At 48.3% G+C, this 18,790-nt stretch overlaps 1 protein-coding gene across 4 annotated transcripts in view; it reads right to left on the bottom strand.

Moving 5' to 3' along the window:
- Positions 1-18,790, bottom strand: part of SOX5 (SRY-box transcription factor 5) — a 490,387-nt gene that overhangs the window by 50,600 nt on the left and 420,997 nt on the right. For all 4 annotated transcript variants that reach the window (XM_029058134.2, XM_029058136.2, XM_029058133.1 and 1 more), the window contains one exon: positions 14,200-14,377. In XM_029058134.2, coding sequence (XP_028913967.1) covers positions 14,200-14,377 — 178 coding nt within the window. The remainder of the gene's footprint in view (positions 1-14,199; positions 14,378-18,790) is intronic.

Here is an 18,790-nt window from a genome sequence, read left to right as displayed (position 1 = left end):
CAATACCTGGTCTCTCTCTTACTTGGACTGTGAGCTCCACGTTGGACCTGATTATCTCCTCTGAGGGCGGAGACACGAGCTTTCTGTGTGGAAGGCAGGGATGGTAAACCACTTCTGGATTTTTCCCAAGAAAACTCTGTGGATCCATTACCAGAACGATTGCAGACGGAGAGCGGGGCGTTCCGGGAGAGACTGTCCACGTCCGGGGTGTCGCTATGGGTCGGATACGACTCGACGGCATAAGACGAGAGAAGACTGTGCCCACTAGACAGTAAGCTCATTGTAGGCAGGGAATGCGTCTGTTTTTCATGCACTCCATAATTACGGTTGACTTTATCTACTCTACTCTAAAAGCTTAACAAGTACCATCATTATCATCATCATCGTCGTCGTCATCATCAGAAGCACAGCTCCAAATGCTCCTTCCTTTTATCACCTTTATCTTCCGGAGACGTGGCCCATTCTAGATTGCGCGGGTGATTCAGACGACGGGATAGGAGAAGGGAGGGCTCGGACCCCCTTTCTATTTGGGGAATATTTTAAGGCGAACTAATAGTCAGCTCTTAACTAGGGCATCAAAATGCCACAAAATGAATCTGTAATAGGAAATTGCCCAGAAAAGGGACTTGTTTGTGACATGAGGCGAAATCTAAGCAGATCCATTGGTGGGTTGTGACAGATGGAGGGGCTGGGAGACAGAAGGCAGATACTAATCACACACAAAATGACCGGCTTGCCTCAACATGTTCTGTGGATTCCAGCAAACTTTACACCCCAATCCATTTTTAGAACAAAAAACATCTGGGCCATAAATCCTTTAATCTGCCAAAACACGCTATTAAATCCCATGATTTGTTGAAAAACACTAAGATTAAAGAAAGGAAATATAAAATGGCTAACTGCCGTGTTAGGAAAGTGTTATTAATACTCTTTCTTTGTCTCAATTATGAATGTTCTGTTCCTAAACAGCCTTGTCTAATCATGTCAGATTACACATCCTCCGTCGTATTGCCTGATTCTTCTATCTGATCTGCCGGTTGCCAAAAACCGTGGAACATTGTCTTGCCGCTTGAAAACATTTCTTTAGGCGAAACCAGTGTCGGTTTAGTTCAGGACTTCGCTGCTGCAAGGTTTTTGAATGGTCCGGGATATTCATTCGATCGTATTTATTAAGCGCTTACTGTGAGCAAAGCACTGTACTGTTCCCTCTGCTCAGACGTCCCTGGCAACCCCGCCTTAAGGGAAGAACGGAATATTCGATTCGGGGAGTAGGGCGGATGGAGGTGGATTTAAAAAAGAGATATGGACACAAAGTCTGTGGTTAAAGAGGTGAAAACATTTGATGTTCTCTATGCAAATCAATCCTTCGGTGGTATTTATTGAGCGATCAGTGTGAACAGAGCCCTGTCCTAAGCGCCTGGGAGAGTAGAGAGTTGGTGGATAGGTTCGCCGCCCACGGGGTGTTCATGGTTTATAGGGGGAGACAGGCTTTGATATAAATAAACAAATCAAAGATCACAGATCACAAATCACAGATACAGACATAACTGCTGCGGGGCCGAGGGTGGGGGTGAATATCAATATCAAAGAAAGTTCCTCGAGGGCAGGGATGAGATCAACCAATTTCCACCATTCTCCCCGCACCCTGAAATGTTGCTTAAGGGATAGAGCCCGGGCCTGGCAGTCAGAAGGACCTCGGTTCTAATCCCGGCTCCTTCGCACGACTTCTGTGTGACCTTGGGCAAGTCACTTCACTTCTCTGCACCTCAGTTCCCTCATCCGGAAAATGGGGATCAAGGCTGTGAGCCCCACGTGGGACGGGGACTTGTGTTCAACCTGAATAACTTGCATTTACCTCAGCGCTTGGCACAAAATAAGTGCTGAACAAGTACCATAATGATAATACGATTGTCTGACTGACAGATTCCCCATTTTCCCTTCCACATCTTGCAGTTCTAGACAAGATCATCTGGGGAAAAACCAAAAAAATAAAAGAACCGTGCATCTAAGAGTCAGAAACAGATCCAGGAGTCGGTTGTGTCTTTGAGTAAGTATTTATGAGGATCTGTTTGACGATTCTCTCCTCGAAACTTTGTTTGACTACAAACTAAAAATGGCACTCTTCTCTGGGCTATTTGGATTTTTGAGAGTGCAGTAATCTTTTAAAAAGGTTTGGCACGTAGCAGTGAATAAAAGCATGAACTCCTTATGTTTTTCAGTGGGTGCCAAGAAGCTAGTGTGCAGGAAAATGATTAATATAGATGCAAGGGGAATGTAAATGATCATTTTTTTTTTCCTGTGGGGGTATGTGGTGAATTATAGACGGAGAAGGGATCTAACTGAGGAGAAACCCATTCCAAAAGAAGAATTTTCAACTTGGTGCAAGCAGACAAGACTAAATAGATTCAAGAATCAAGTAAATAGATTCGCTCTTGCAAGCACTTTGCTTTTAACTGATGTGGCTTGCGACGGTATGACATTTGTAGAGGTTCACGATGAAACACCAGATTATCGCTGCGTTGATCGGCGGATCCTACGACGCCGTTTCACGAGTACTTTTTTTCTGTCTCGGCCCATCCCCCGGGGTCGAGTTTCTTCTTCGGGTTCCTCTGACCGTTTGCCGGAATCGACTCCCTCCGTAAAGGTGAAATCCAACACCCTCCGGTTTTGTCACCGAGACCAAAAGGATCTGGACGTTATGGTGATGATCGTGTTAATTTGGACTTGTCATTTGGACTTAACTGGTTCTGTAATTGGCTTGGGGTTTTCAGCTGCTTCGAGATGCAAAAAGGGGCCAGATGTTTCCAGTGGATTTGCATCAGATGCGAGCCATCCCCGTATATCGAAGCCAGATGCCGGCACCTGACCTCTCCACGCGCCTACACTTTCTCATCGCCTCGGATCCAACACGGGCGTCAAATCCCTTCTGTCCACTGCGTTTGCTTGGAGGCGCATTTAAGTGAATCGGCTTCTAGGATTTTTCCTTCAACTGGTTGTCAAAGTTTGCTTTAGAGTTTAGAAAAAAACGGACTGAACGGATTGGAAAGTAGACAGAGCAGGCATAGGCTCGATAGGCCTCTACACACTTCCTCTCGATATTCTTCTACATCTTCCTTTTTGAATGGTACCTGTTAAGAGTTTACTGTCTGCCAGGCACTGCTCTAAGCACTGGGGTAGATACACGGTAATCAGGTAGGACACAGTCCATGTCCCACGTGGGGCTCACAGTCTTAATCCCCATTTTGCAGATGAGGGAATGAGGCCCGGAGAAGTAAAGTGAGTTGCCCAAGATCACACAGCAGAACAGTGGCAGAGCCAGGATTAGAACCCAGGTCCTTCTGACTCCCGGGCCTGTGCTCTATCCACTGGGGCACGTTGCTTCTATTTCACTTCAGAAGAGTGCAAACTAGATGGTAAGCTTCTTTAACAGACTGTAAGCTCCTTGAGGGAAGGGATCATGTGTTTTAAGCCTTTCTTCCCTAAGTCCTCCTTTCCTCTTCCACTCCCTTCTGCGTCACCCTGATTTGCTCCCTCTATTCATCCGCCCTCCCGGCCCCGCACCACTTATGTCCGTATCTATCATTCATTTATTTCTATTCACGTCTGTCTTTCTCTCTAGACGGTAAGCTCGCTGTGGGCAGGGAATGTGTCTGTTTATTGTTACATCGTACTCTCCCAATCGCTTAGCACAGTGCCCTGTACACAGTAAGCGCTCAATAAATATGACTGACTATGCACTACTGTACTCTCGCACTAGTTTAGTACAGTGATGTAAAAAAAAAAAAAGTAAGCACTATCGATTCCCCTGTTCCCTGACACCTTCCCTTATAAAGTCCTCTTTTCCCCTCCTCCCTCTCCCTTTTGCATCATCTATGAATTTGCAGAAGCAGTGTGCCCTAGTGGATAGAGCGCGGGACTGGGAAACAGCAGGTGATAATAATAATAATAATAATAATGGCATTTGTTAAGCATTTGCTATGTGCCAAGTATTTTTCTAAGCACTGGGGGGATACAAGGTAATCAGGTTGTCCCACATGGGGCTCACAGTCTGAATCTCCATTTTACAGATGAGGTAGCTGAGGTCCAGAGAAGTGAAGTGATCTTACCCAAAGTCACACAGCCGAGTGTGAGCCCGTCACTGGGCAGGGATTGCCTCTATCCGTGGCCGAACTGTATATTCCAAGTGCTTAGTACAGTGCTCTGCACATAGCAAGCGCTCAATAAATGCTATTAAAGAAATGAATGACACGTGGCAGAGGCGGGATTAGAATCCGTGACCTCTGACTCCCAATCCCGGGCTCTTTCCACTGAGCCGCGCTACTTCTCATGGGTTCTAATCCACACTCTGCCACCAGTCTGCTGTGTGACCTTGGTCAAGTCACTTCACTTCTCTGGGCCTCAGTTACCTAAACTGTAACTGAAGATTACAGGGGAAGCAGCGTGGCTCAGTGGAAAGAGCCCGGGCTTGGGAGTCAGAGGTCATGGGTTCGACTCCCGGCTCTGCCACTTGTCAGCCGGGTGACTGTGGGCACGTCACTTCACTTCTCTGGGCCTCAGTAATCTCATCTGTCAAATGGGGATTAACTGTGAGTCTCACGTGGGATGACCCGATTACCCCGTATCTACCCCAGCGCTTAGAACAGTGCTCTGCACATAGTGAGCGCTTAACAAATACCAACATTATTATTAAAGTGGGGACTGAGACTGTGAGCCCCACACGGGATAGGGACTGTGTTCAACCCGATTTTCTTGTATCCACCCCAGCACATGGTACAGTGCCTGGCACATAGTAAGCCCTTAAATACTGTAATTATTATTATTAGTAGTATTTGGAATACATCTCCCGTGGGCATGTGGTTTTCACTCCAACCTCAGCCCCGCTGTACTTGCGTACAAATGAATAACTTCATTATTTACATTTACGTAAGTCTCCCCCGCTAGACCGAAGCTCGCTGTGGGCAGGGAATGCGTCTACCAACTCTGTAGCATCGTACTCTCGCAAGCATTTTGTACAATGTTCTGCACGGTAAGTGTTTAATCAATACCAATCGACCAATTGTATTTGCTGAGTGCTCCTTGTGTGCCGAGCACCGTACTAAGCACTTGGAAGAGTACGATACATCAGAGTGGGTGGATGCGTTCCCTGCTCACAAGGAGCTTACGGTGTAGAGAGGGAGACGGACGTTCATACGGATAAATAAATGACAGATTTGTACATTGATAATGTTGGTGTTTGTTAAGCGCTTACTATGTGCAGAGCACTGGACTAAGCGCTGGGGTAGGTACAGGGTGATCAGGTTGTCCCACGTGAGGCTCACAGTCAATCCCCATTTTACAGATGAGGGAACTGAGGCACAGAGAAGTGAAGTGACTTGCCCACAGTCACACATTAGTGCTGTGAGGCTGAGGGAGGGGTGAATAAAGGGTATAAATCCAAGGACAAGGATGGCACAGAAGGGAAAGGGAGAAGACGAAATGGGGGGCGGGGGAGCTAGTCAGGGAAGGCCTCTTGGAGGAGATGTGTCTTCAATAAGGTTTTGCAGGTTGGGAGAGTGATTGTCTGTCGGATATTAAGAGGGAGGACATCTCATGCCCGAGGCAGGACCCGGGCTAGAAGTCAGCAGAGACATAGAAGAGATCGAGTGTAGAGGTTGGTATTAGAACCTCCACACTCGGCGCTCCTCCGCCGCCCACCTCCTCACCGTCCCCCAGTCCTCGCCCATCCCGCCGTCGACCCCCGGCCCACGTCCTCCCGCCGGCCCGGAACGCCCTCCCTCCTCACCTCCGCCAAACGAACTCTCTTCCCCTCTTCAAAACCCTGCTGAGAGGTCACCTCCTCCGAGAGGCCTTCCCACACTGAGCTCCCCTTTTCCCTCTGCTCCCTCTGCCCCCCCTTCACCTCCCCTCAGTTAAGCATGAGAAGCAGCGTGACTCAGTGGACAGAGCCCGGGCCTGGGAGTCAGGGGTCTTGGATTCGATTCCCGGCTCCGCCACTTGTCAGCTGTGTGACTGTGGGCAGGTCACTTCACTTCTCTGTGCCTCAGTTCCCTCATCTGTAAAATGGGGATTAAGACTGTGAGCTGCACGAGGGACAATCTGATGACCCCGTACCTACCCCAGTGCTTAGAACAGTGCTCTGCACCTAGTAAGCGCTTAACACATACCAACATTATTATTAAGCTCCCCTTTCCCCCCTTTCCCTCTCCTCCTCCCCCTCTCCCTTCTCCTCCCCTCAGCACTGTGCTCGTCCACTCATTTGTCTATATTTTCATTAACCTATTTATTTTGTTAATGAGATGTCCATCCCCTTGATTCTATTTATTGCTACTGTTTCTGTCTGTCTGTCTTCCTCGATTAGACTGTAATGGGAAGGGACTGTCTCTATCTGTTGCCAAATTGTCCATTCCAAGCGCTTAGTACAGTGCTCTGCACATAGTAAGCACTCAATAAATACTAGTGAATGAATGAATTAGAAGAGGGAAGTGTGCGGGCCGGGTTGTAGTAGGAATTCGGGGAAGTTAGATAGGACGCTGGAGTGCTGACTGAATGCTTTAAAGCTGATAGTTAATAATAATAATAATAATAATAACGTTGGTATTTGTTAAGCGCTTACTAGGTGCCGAGCACTGTTCTAAGCGCCGGGGGAGAAACAGGGTAATCAGGTTGTCCCACGTGGGGCTCACACACTTTTAATCCCCATTTTACAGATGAGGGAACTGAGGCCCAGAGAAGTTAAGTGACATGCCCACAGTCACGCAGCTGACAAGTGGCAGAGCCGGGAGTCGAACTCATGACCTGTGACTCCGAAGCCCAGGCCCTTTCCGCTGAGCCACGCTGCTTCTCCGATTGTTAATTGTTAGTTGATAGTTAATTGTTTCTGTGGATGAGGAGGTGGATGGGCAACCACTGGAGGTTCTTGAGGAGTGGGGAAACACGGACTGAATATTTCTGTGGAAAAAGAATCCGGCAGCAGAGGAGGAGTAGGGACTGGAGTGAGGAGAGACGGGACGTAGGGAGGGCCACGAGGAGGCTGAAACGATAGCCAAGGACAGCTAGGATGAGTGAAGCCCGTTGTGGGTGGGGATTGTCTCTCTCTGTTGCCTAATTATACCTTCCAAGCGCTTAGTGCAGTGCTTTACACACTGTAAGCGCTCGGTAAATAGGTCTGAATGACCGCATGAGTGCTTGGATTAATGTGGAAGCACTCTGGATGGAGAGGAAAGGGTGATAGTTGAACTGACGGGATCTGGGGACAGATTGAATGCGTGGGTTCATTCGTTCAGTTCTAAGTATTGAGCACTCACTGTGTGCAAAGCACTGTACTAAGCACTTGGGAGAGTACCATATAACAATAAACAGACACATTCCCTGCCTACAACGATCTCTGAATGTGACGGCCGGGGTTACGGGTTTATGAGACAGGAAAGAAGGTGGAGCCGTCCACAGTGACAGGAAGGTCACGGGGAGGACGTGTTTGGGTGGGAAGATACGGGTTCTACGGGTGGATTGATTAATTAGATTGATTAGAGAAGCAGCGTGGCTCAGTGGAAAGAGCCCGGGCTTTGGAGTCAGAGGTCATGGGTTCGAATCCCGGCCCTGCCGCTTGCCAGCTGCGTGACTGTGGGCGAGTCACCTCACTTCTCTGGGCCTCAGTTCCCTCATCTGGAAAATGGGGATGAAGCCGGTGAGCCCCACGTGGGACAACCTGAGTCCCTTGTGTCTACCCCAGCACCTAGAACAGTGCTCTGCACATAGTAGGCGCTTAACGAATACCAGCATTATTATTATTATTATTCCTCAGTCATCGTTTGGCACGAGGGCAGGGATCAGGTCTTTTAATGTTATTGTATTTCCCCCAAGTGCGAGCACATAATAGATCACAATAGATAGTGGATTTTATCCACAATAGATTAGAGAAGCAGTGTGGCTCAGCGGGAAGAGCCCGGGCTTGGGAGTCAGAGGTCATGAGTTCCAATCCCCGCTCTGCCACTTGTCAGCTGTGTGACTGTGGGCAAGTCGCTTCACTTCTCTGGGCCTCAGTTCCCTCATCTGGAAAATGGGGATGAAGACCGGGAGCCTCACGTGGGGCAACCCGATGACCCTGTATCTCCCCCAGCGCTTAGAACAGTGCTCTGCACATAGTAAGCGCTTAACAAATACCAACAAATACCCCCCAAAATAGATCATATAATGGAGCTCAATAAATCCATCGACAGTATTTACCGGTTGCTTACCACGCAGAGCACTGTACGAGGGCTTGGGAGGGTACACCGAGTTTAAAATCTAGCTCAATAAATCACAATTGATGGATTGGAAGAGTTCCTTTTACGAGTCAGAGCGTGCTATCTATTCGTGGACCCAAGTCCTCCCCGACAAGATTTAAGGACCCCCGTGGGCATTCATTACAGGTCAAGGGAAGACTTTCAATCCGCTAAGCATTCCAGAGAGGCCGTCTTCAGAGGCGAGCTAATGACTCTGAGCCACACTCTGGGCTTAAAGGCCAACCTTCTGTGGGCCCGACACCCATGTTCTTGGAGGGCTGATTTGGCACCCCCGAAGTTGATCATTTTGGACAGTACATGATTAATTATTATTATATGGTATTTAGTAAGCTCTTATTGAGAGACTAGCTCCATTCCGCGTGCTGGGCCGGATACACGTCTATCGGTTCGGACAGTGTCCCCGTCCCGCGTGGGGCTCAAAGTCTAAGGTATTTCATTTCCATTTTGAAGTGGAGGAAACCGAGGCACGGGGAAGTGAACTTGCCCAAGGTCTCACAGCAGGCAGCCGGCAGAGACGGGAACCCCAGTCCTCCGACTCTGAGGCCGATGGTCTCTCCGGCAGGCCGTGTCACTTACAAGAGTTATCTTTATCGTCTACAGTGGATAGTGTTAGCTTTCAGAAAACTCCAAAAGCTACTTGCTTTATTTGCAGCTGGAAGATATAGAGCGGAGAGCCCCACGTTATTAATGATGGCCTAAGTATGTTATCTTTCGGGCCACAGTTTGCCATGGTTTATTAACGGTATAACCCATTAATTCTTCTTTCAAGAGTGACCTTTATAGCTCCATTAATCCTCCCGGCTTTTATCCACGTACATTATTATCCGTTTCAGGTACAGCCTTCGACATCTGCATTTCGTTGAAAGGAGAGAAGTAAATCGTCGGGGTCTCCAATCACGAAAGATGTGGACGGGGGGCGGGGGGGACTCCTGAAACGGGATTGTTCAGTGAAGAATGATCCCTTCCTCAGAACGTTCCCTAAATGGCATCAAACCTCCCGCTCTCCGTTCTCTCAGGACGGAGGTCCGACGACGACGACGACGGGAAAGAGCGATCATCCGGCCGATGATAAATGAGAATCGGCGGGACCGACCAGATTAAAGATGCAAATAAATGAGTTGCTCGCCTTGTTAAATAGCCTATTCTAATAACATTAGAGGATAATTCCCACATTAATAATGTGATATTTATGAATTATTTATGGAGTATTACGGGAAAAAGTCATAGCTGCCAAAGGAGTCGTTTTTCCATTCCTCCCGTCTTCTTGGCCCGATCCCTAATTTGGAATAACGGTCCCCCGTGGAAGCGACGCGGTCTGGAGAGGACGCGCAGAACCGAACGTCACGCAGGTGTGGAAGGTGATACTTACTGCATTCGTTCAGTGGTATTTATTGAGTGCTCATTGTGTGCAGAGCACTGTGCTAAGCTCTTGGGAGAGGACAGTACCACAGTAAACAGACCTATTCTCTGCCCACAGTGAGCTCACGGTCTGGCTACCTTATCCATTTTAAAGGTATGGCAGCGCCTTGTCAGAGAAGCGGCGTGGTTTAGGAGAAAGAGGATGGGCTTGGGAGTCAGAGGACGTGGGTTCTAAACCCGGCTTCGCCACGTGTCTGCTGCTTGACTTTGGGCAAGTCACTTCACTTCTCTGTGCTTCAGTTACCTCATCTGTAAAGTGGGGATTAAAAGTGTGAGCCCCACATGGGACAACCGGATTATTCTGTGTCTACCCCAGTGCCTGGCACATAATAGGTGCTTAACAAATACCAAAATTATTATTATTATTATCATCTATGCACTTGGATTTGTGACCTTTGGACATTTAATAATCTCCCCACCCACAACTGCACAGAACCTTTATACGTGACTTTAAAGTATTTATTGCCGATTCCTTATTTACTCATTTTCATTCATTCGATCGTAATTATTGAGTGTTTACTGTGTGCAGAGCACTGTACTAAGCCCTTGTAAAGTACAAATCATCAATAAAGAGGGACAATCCCTGCCCACATCGGACTTGCAGTCTAGAAGCGGGGGAGGAGAGACATGGAAACTAGCAAACAGGCATCAACATAAATAAACAGAATTAAATGTCTGTCTTCCCTTCTAGACGGTAAGCTCATTAGGGTCAGGGAAATGTGTGCTAATTCTCTTGAATTGTCTTCTCCAAGCACTTAATAAGGTTCCTATGCACATATCTTTAAATTATTTACTACAAAACAAATTGCTTATTATTATTAATATGTCTCCCCCTCTAGACTATGGGCAGGGAATGTGTCATCTAATTCTGTTGAACTGAATTCTCTCAAGCGCTTAATACGATATTCCGTGCGTAGTAAGTGCGAAATAAACAACATCGATCGACTGATCGATTGGGTTTCCGAGCCTCTTCCCAGCTCTGAGATGGACGAACTGCCTAAGTGCTTAGTACAGGGCTCTGCACACAGTACGTGCTCAGTAAATACAACTGAACGAATTCAGAGGGTGCTCAAAAAACGCGCAGTTCTCCTAAAAGAAAATGGAAGGCTGATTTCTCAGATGGTGACAAGGGTCATGTCTAATTCACACTTGTGTATTCGTTCCCAGGGCTTAGCACAGGGCTCTGCGAACAGTAGGCGCTTAATAAGTACTGACCACAACTACTGAGAAGAAGCACGACCTAGTAGAAAGAGCACGGACCTGTGAATCAGAGGACCTGAGTTCTAATCCCAGCTCTGCCGATCACATGTAGAGTGAACTTGGGCAAGTCGGTTGATTGCTCTGCGACTCAGTTTCCTCATCTGTGAGATCCATGAGGGACAGAGAGTGGGTCCACCGTGATAACCTTGTATCTACCCCAGCACTTGGAAGGGTGCTGGGCACAAACTAAGTGCTTAAATACCTTAACTCATTATCACTATTACTATCTAATATTACTTCTGATTTGAAGTGGATAGAATTTGGGATTAAGTAAAAGGATCTGTGAACCCCGTGTAGTAGGAAATTCGGAAAGAAATGATTCTTTCGGTGTTTATTTCTCAAAATCAGTGCTCAGTACAGTGTCTGACACAGTAACCACTTAACTAATACGATCATAATGATTAAATGTATTTTATTTTCAGGCTCACTTCAGTTGATCAGTAGTCTACATTGTGCACTTACTGGTTGCAGTGCACTGTATTAAGCGCTTGGGAGAGTATGAGCAATGGGGCATTTGGTAATGATATTAATGATAATAATGATTGGTACTCGTTAAGCGCTTACTACGTGCCAAGCATTGTACTAAGCGCTGGGACGGATACAAGCAAATCGGATTGAACATCGGTGGATGTCCGACATAGGGCTCCATCCCCACTTAACAGATGGTGCAACTGAGGCCCAGAGAAGTGAAGGGACTTGCCCAAAGTCACAGAGCAGACGAATGGCAAAGTCTGGATTAGAACCCATGACCTTCTGATTCTCAGGCCCGGGCTCTAGCCACTACGCCATGCTGCTTCTCAAATGACACAATCCCTGCCTCTGAAGACCACTCCAGAGTGCTCATTGCCAAAATAATAATGATAATAGTATTAGTTAAGTGCTTACTGTGTGCCACACACTGTTCTAAGAGATAATAATAATAAAAACAATGTTGGCATTTGTTAAGCGCTTACTATGTGCAGAGCACCGTTCTAAGCGCTGGAGGAGATACAGGGGAATCAGGTTGTCCCACGTGAGGCTCACGGTTAATCCCCATTTTCCAGATGAGGTAACTGAGGCCCAGAGAAGTGAAGTGACTCGCCCACAGTCACACACCTGACGAGTGGCAGAGCAGGGAGTCGAACTCATGAGCTCTGACTCCGAAGCCCAGGTTCTTTTCCACTGAGCCAGATGAGGCACTGGCAATTGAATCAGAGAATCAGGCTGAGACAGTCAGTGATGATTTATTGAGCCCTTGCTGTGTGCAGAGCACTGTATTAAGCGCTTGAGAAAGCACAGTATAAAAATGAACAGACACATTCCCAGCCCACAACAAGTCTTGATCAAATCCTAAACACCGTGACTATCCGTAGCTTCTCATCAGATTTCATTCCCGCCAATCCCTCTCGGCCCATTGGGAGCACAGGACCCAAGAGAAACAGCGTGGCTTAGAGGAAAGAGCCCGGGTTTGAGAATCAGAGGTCCTGGGTTCTAATCCCGCCCCGCCACTGGTCGGCTGTGTGACTTCGGGCAGTTCACTTAACGTTGCCTCAGTCACATCATCTGCAAAATGGGGATTGAGACTGTGAGCCCCATGTGTGACAACCTGATCACCCGATCTACCCCAGCGCTTAGAACAGTACTTGGCACATGGTAAGCAATTAAGAAATACCATAATTATTTATCCTTAGTGACACAGTCCTCACTATCATGAGTTCAATTCCATGTGCAAAGCGCTACGCTAACCACCACTTGGGCCCGGGAGTCAGAAGGATCTAGGTTCTAGTCTCGGGTCTGCCCCTTGTGTGCCGGGTGACCTCGGGCCAGTCGCTTAACGTTTCTGGGCCTCAGTTTCCTCACCTGTAAAATGGGGATTGACACTGTGTCCAACTTGATTAGCTCAGATTTTCCTACCTCTTCTCCCTCTCCCTTCTGCGTCACCCTTTGTTCATCGCCCCCTCCCAGCCCCGCACCGCTTATGTCCCTATCTCTCATTTATTCATTCACGTCACTGTCCGTCTCCCACTCTAGACTACAGAAGGTTATCGTGGGCACAGACCGTATCGGTTTATAGTCCATTCATTCAGTCGTTCGATCGAATTCCCTGAACGCTTACTGTGTGCAAAGCGCTGCGCTAAGCTCTTGGGAGAGGACAATATAACAACAGAAGGACACGTTCCCCGCCCAAGGAGCTCATATTGTACTCTCCCAAGCGCTCAGTGAATGCGATTGAATGAACGAAAGATTTCATCGCAGGGGGTTCTCTTCCGGTGTTCAGGGGCAAGCGGAATTTTCTCTGGAACCGGAGCCCGGGGCTGAGGGTTTTGTACCAAGGATGAGCCCAGCAGAGGCAAGGAATCTCGAGAAGAGGGGCAGCCCCGGGAAAACGGCCCGGGCCTGGGAGTCCGAAGGATCTAGGTTCTAGTCCCGGCTCTGCCCCTTGTCTGCCGGGTGACCTCGGGCCAGTCGCTTAACATCTCTGGGCCTCAGTTTCCTCACCTGTAAAATTGGGATCGAGACGGCGATCCCCATGTGGGACAGAGACTGTGTCCAACCCGATTAGCTTATAACTACCCCAGCGCTTAGTACAGTACCTGGCAGAAAGGAAGCACTGAACAGACGCCCTTATTATTATCATCGTCATCAATAGTAATATAAGATGATGCCTCAATAATACTATTATCAATGATCATGATCAATAATGATAATAATCAATCAGTAATCATACTAATGATGCCGATGATAGTAATAACGATACTAATAACATGGGTTCTATTCCCAACTCCACCCCTTTTCCGCTGCGTGACCCTGGACAAGTCACTTCGCTTCTCTACGTTTCCTCACCTGGAAAATGGGGATTAAGGCTTTGAGCCCCTGGTGGGACAGGGACCACGTCCAACCCGATTAGCTTGTATCCACCCCGGCGCTCAGTACGGCGCCCGGCACAGAGGAGGCGCAGAGGAGCGGTGTGGCTCAGTGGGAAGAGCACGGGACTGGGAGCCGGAGGTCATGGGTTCTAATCCCGGCTCTGCCGCTTGTCAGCTGGGTGACTTTGGGCAAGTCGTTTAACTTCTCTGTGCCTCGGTTCCCTCGTCTGGAAAATGGGGATGAAGACCGTGACCCCCACGTGGGACAACCTGATTACCATATGTCCCCACCCCCAGTGGTTAGAACAGTGCTTGGAACACAGCGAGCGCTCAACAAATACAATTATCAGTCTTACCAATGAAGACGTTAAACAAAATAAACCCAAACTTACCTATTGAGCTAACTCTGGCCGAAGGACTAGGAAGGGTGGCGGGGACCGAAGGCTTGAGCGAGCCGGCACCTCCGCTTATTCTCAGAGCCGGCATGTGCGGAGACGAGGGAGACGTGGGAGACTTTCCGTCCGAGGTCTTGGGTTTGGCCGACAGGTTCAGGGGCTGGGCCGCTTCGTCCTGAAACCGACACGAGGAGGTGAGGCGTCACGAGGATAGCCGATCCCCCAGGCAGTCGATCGTATTTATTGAGCACTTCCCGAGTGCAGAGCACCGTACCGAGCGCTTGGGAGAGGACAGCAGAACGATGAACGGACACATGCCCTGCCCCCGGATGAGCTTATGGTCTAGAAGGGGGGAGGCAGACACGGACAGGCATGAAGAAATGACAGAACCGGACATGAGCGGCGCGGGGCTGCGAGGGACGATGGAGAAAGGGAGCGGGTCAGGGCGACGCAGAAGGGAGGGGGAGATGAGGAAAGGAGGGCGTAGTCGGGGAAGGCCTCTTGGAGGAGGTGGGCCTTCAGTAAGACTCTGAAACGGGGGACAGTCAGTGTGGGATACGGGGAGGGAGGGCGTTCCGGGCCAGAGGCGGGACGTGGGCCAGGGGTCGGCGGCCGGATGGACGAGACGGAGGCCCAGCGAGGAGGTTGGCGGTACAGGAGAGAAGTGTGCGGGCTGGGTTGGAGTAGCCAACCCTAGCGGATCCGTCGATGGGATTTAATGAGCGCTTACTTTGTGCGGGGCACTTTACTAAGCGCCTGGGAGAGCACAACACAACCGACTCTCCGCAGCTGAACCCTCTTCTCCCCCCTTTCCCTCCGCTCCTCCCCCGCTCCCGTCCCCTCCCCTCGGCACCGTACTCGTCCGCTCGACTGGATATATCTTCGTCACCCTATTTATTCTGTTAATGAGATGGACATCGCCCCGATTCTATTTATCGGCTATTGTTTTAATGAGATGTTCTTCCCCTCGATTTTATCTATCGCCATCGTTCTCGTCCGTCCGTCTCCCCCGATCGGACCGTGAGCCCGTCAGAGGGCGGGGCCCGTCTCTATCTGTTGCCGATTTGTCCATTCCAAGCGCTTAGTACGGTGCTCTGCACACAGTAAGCGCTCAATAAATATTATTGAATGAATGAATGAGAGCTCCAGAGTCGATAAATGCCATTCAAAATGACCTTCCCTTTCTCTTTCATTGTGTGATCAGGATAATGCTATACACACCCTCCATCCTTACGCAGGAGGCTGTGGAAATTATTTCTATCTCTTCTACAGGGTGGCTCACTGGAAAGAGCACGGGCTTTGGAGTCAGAGGTCATGGGTTCGAACCCCGGCTCTGCCACTTGTCAGCTGGGTGACTTTGGGCGAGTCACTTAACTTCTCGGTGCCTCAGTTACCTCATCTGTGAAACGGGGATTAAGACCGTGAGCCCCACGGGGGACAACCTGATTCCCCCGTGTCTACCCCAGCGCTCAGAACGGTGCTCGGCACAAAGTAAGCGCTTAACAAATACCAACATTATTACTATCATTATACAATACCGCTTCGCAGTTTGGATGTCACGATCATTCTCTACAGAGAAATCACTCAAATGCCCTCTATTCCATTCAAATATAGAAAGATTTATTCTTTTCCACTGGAATGTGGCTGAAAGGTTTACTGACAGAAAACATATCGCTCATTCATAAAATACCAAATTCTAAGGATACGTATCTTCCTTAACATTTCTGTTTAGAGTCTCTAGACTGTGAACCCGTTGAAGGGTGGCTTTTGTCTCTATTTGTTGCCGAATTGTACTTTCCAAGTGCTCAGTACGGTGCTCTGCACACAGTAAGCGCTCAATAAATACGATTAAATGAATTGAATGAATAGTTTGGTGCTAGAGTAACTATTTCAAAGGTTGGGAATTAAGACTGTGAGCCCCCTTTGGGACAACCTGATCACTCTCTATCTACCCCAGCGCTTAGAAAAGTGCTGGGCACATAATAATGATTAATAATAATTATAGAGAAACGGCGGGGCTCAGTGGAAAGAGCCCGGGCTTGGGAGTAAGAGGAACTTGGTTCTAATTCCAGCTCCACCATTTATCAGCTGTGTGACTTTGGGTAAGTCACTTCGCTTCTCTGGGCCTCAGCTAAGTCATCTGTAAAATGGGGATTACGCCTGTGAGCCCCACGTGGGACCACCTGATGTTCCTGTATCTACCACGGCGCTTAGAACAGTGGTCGGCACATAGTGAGCGCTTAACAAATATCATAATTATTATCATTACTATTATTATCATTAAAGGTCCTTATTTTTGACATGTCTAGGTGGTGCCCAGGTCAACAGACTTTCTGAGGTGGTTTAGTGATCAATCAATAGCATTTCTCGAGCTTTTCTTTCCCTCATGGTATCTGTCAAGCACCTACGACGTTCCAGGCCCCGTACTGAGCGCTAGGGTAGATACAACTAACCCGGCTGGACACAGTCCATGTCCCTCACGGGGCTCACAGTACTAATCTCCATTTTACAGAGGAGATAACTGAGGCATAGAGAAGCGAAGTGACTTACTCAAGGCCACACGGCCGACAAGTGGTGGAGCTGGGATGAGAAGCCAGGACCTTCTCTGCCTCCCAGGTCCGGGCTCTATCCACTAAAGCCTCACTGCAGAAAATTGAATTGAGAGCATGAGAGACTACGAAGCAGCTATGAGATCAGCAAACAGCATAGTGTGGTGGATAAAGCCCGGGGCTGGGAGCCAGAAGGTCATGGGTTCGAATGCCGGCTCTGCCACGTCTGCTGTGTCACCTTGGGCAAGCCACTTCATTTCTCTGTGCCTCAGTGACCTCATCTGTAAAATGGGCATTAAGACCGTGAGTCCCACGTGGGACAACCTGATTCCCTTGAATCTACTCCAGTGTTTAGAATGGTGCTGGGCATGGAGTAAGCGCTTAACAAATATCATCGTTATTATTATTACTTGAGAAGCAGCTTGGCGTAGAGGCTAGAGCCCGGGCCTGGGAGTCAGAAGGTCATGAGTTTTAATCCCGGCTCTGTCACTTGTCTGCTCTGTGACTTGGGCAAGTCACTTCACTTCTCTGGGCCTCAGTTACCTCATGTGGAAAATGAGGATTAAGATCGGGAGCCCCATGCTGGGACAGGGACTGTATCCAACCTGTATCTACCCCAGTGTTTAGGACAGTGCTTGGCACAGAGTAAGTAAAAATGGTGGCATTTGTTAAGCGCTTACTATGTGCCAAGCACTGCTGGGGGGATACAAGGTGATCAGGTTGTCCGACTTGGGGCTCACAGTTCAAATCCCCATTTTACAAATGAGGTAACTGAAGCACAGAGAAGTTAAGTGACTTGCCCGAAGTCACACAGCTGGCAAGCAGTGGAGCTGGGATTAGAACCCATGACTTCTGACTCCCAAGCCTGCGCTCTTTCCACTGAGCCACAGTGCTTCTCTTACTTAGTACTTAATAAATGTCATTATTCTTATTATCACTGCTGTGTTCACTTGGATTTGCTCCCTTTATTCACCTCTCCCTCAGTCTCACAGCCCTTACGTCCATATCTGCAATTTATTTATTTATTTTCCAAGTCTGTCTCTCCTACCAGACCGTGAGCTTGTTGTGGACAGGAAACGTGTCTACCAGCTCTGTTATATCAAGCGCTTAGTACAGTGCTCTGCACATAGTAAGCGCTCAATAAATACGATTGAATGCATGAATACTCTCCCCAGCTTCTAGCTCACTGCTCTGTACAAATTAATGACCCAGTACACATCACTGATTGCCTGATTGAGCTCTTTTCTGATAATGCTAAATAAAGAAAACCAACACAAAATATCGGAATTGAGTGATTTGAACTCATTTTCTGGGAGACATCTGTCAGTCAGTCGTATTCACTGAGGGTTCATTGTGTGAAGAGCACTGTACTAAGCGCCGGGGAGCGTAAAATGCGCTCAATCCACTCCACCTCATCTTAATTTAATGCTGGTATTGGTCAAGCGCTTACTATGTGCAGAGCACTGTTCTAAGCGCTGGGGTAGACACAGGGTAATGAGGTCGTCCCACGTGAGGCTCACGGTCTTCATCCCCATTTTACAGACGAGGGAACTGAGGCACAGAGAAGTGAAGCGACTTGCCCACAGTCACACAGCTGACAAGCGGCAGAGGCGGGATTCGAACCATGACCATCTTCCCAAGCTAACTTTACATACTAGATACTTTGACATTTTCCCTTATCTCCACTCCCTTCTATGTAGTCCTTAACTGACCGTAAGCCCGCTGTGGGCAGGGTTTAATCTCTCTTTATTGCTGAATCGTACTTTCCAAATGCTTAGTACAGTGCTCTGCACACTGTAAGAGTTCAATAAAATAATAAAGACTGAATAAATGAATTTGCTCCCTCATCATTGAGACTGTGAACCCCACATAGGACAGGGACCGTATCCAACCCAATCTGCTCGTATCCCCCCCGCCCCCAGCGCTTAGTACCGTGCCTGGCACATAGTCAACGCTTAACAGATACCACAATTATTATTATTATCCCCCCTCCCAGCCCCACAGCACTTACGTTCAGATCTGTCATTAATTTTTTTTCT

Source organism: Ornithorhynchus anatinus, chromosome 2 (assembly GCF_004115215.2).
Source record: "Ornithorhynchus anatinus isolate Pmale09 chromosome 2, mOrnAna1.pri.v4, whole genome shotgun sequence".
Taxonomy (NCBI): domain Eukaryota; kingdom Metazoa; phylum Chordata; class Mammalia; order Monotremata; family Ornithorhynchidae; genus Ornithorhynchus; species Ornithorhynchus anatinus.
This window is presented reverse-complemented; position numbering and strand designations above follow the sequence as displayed.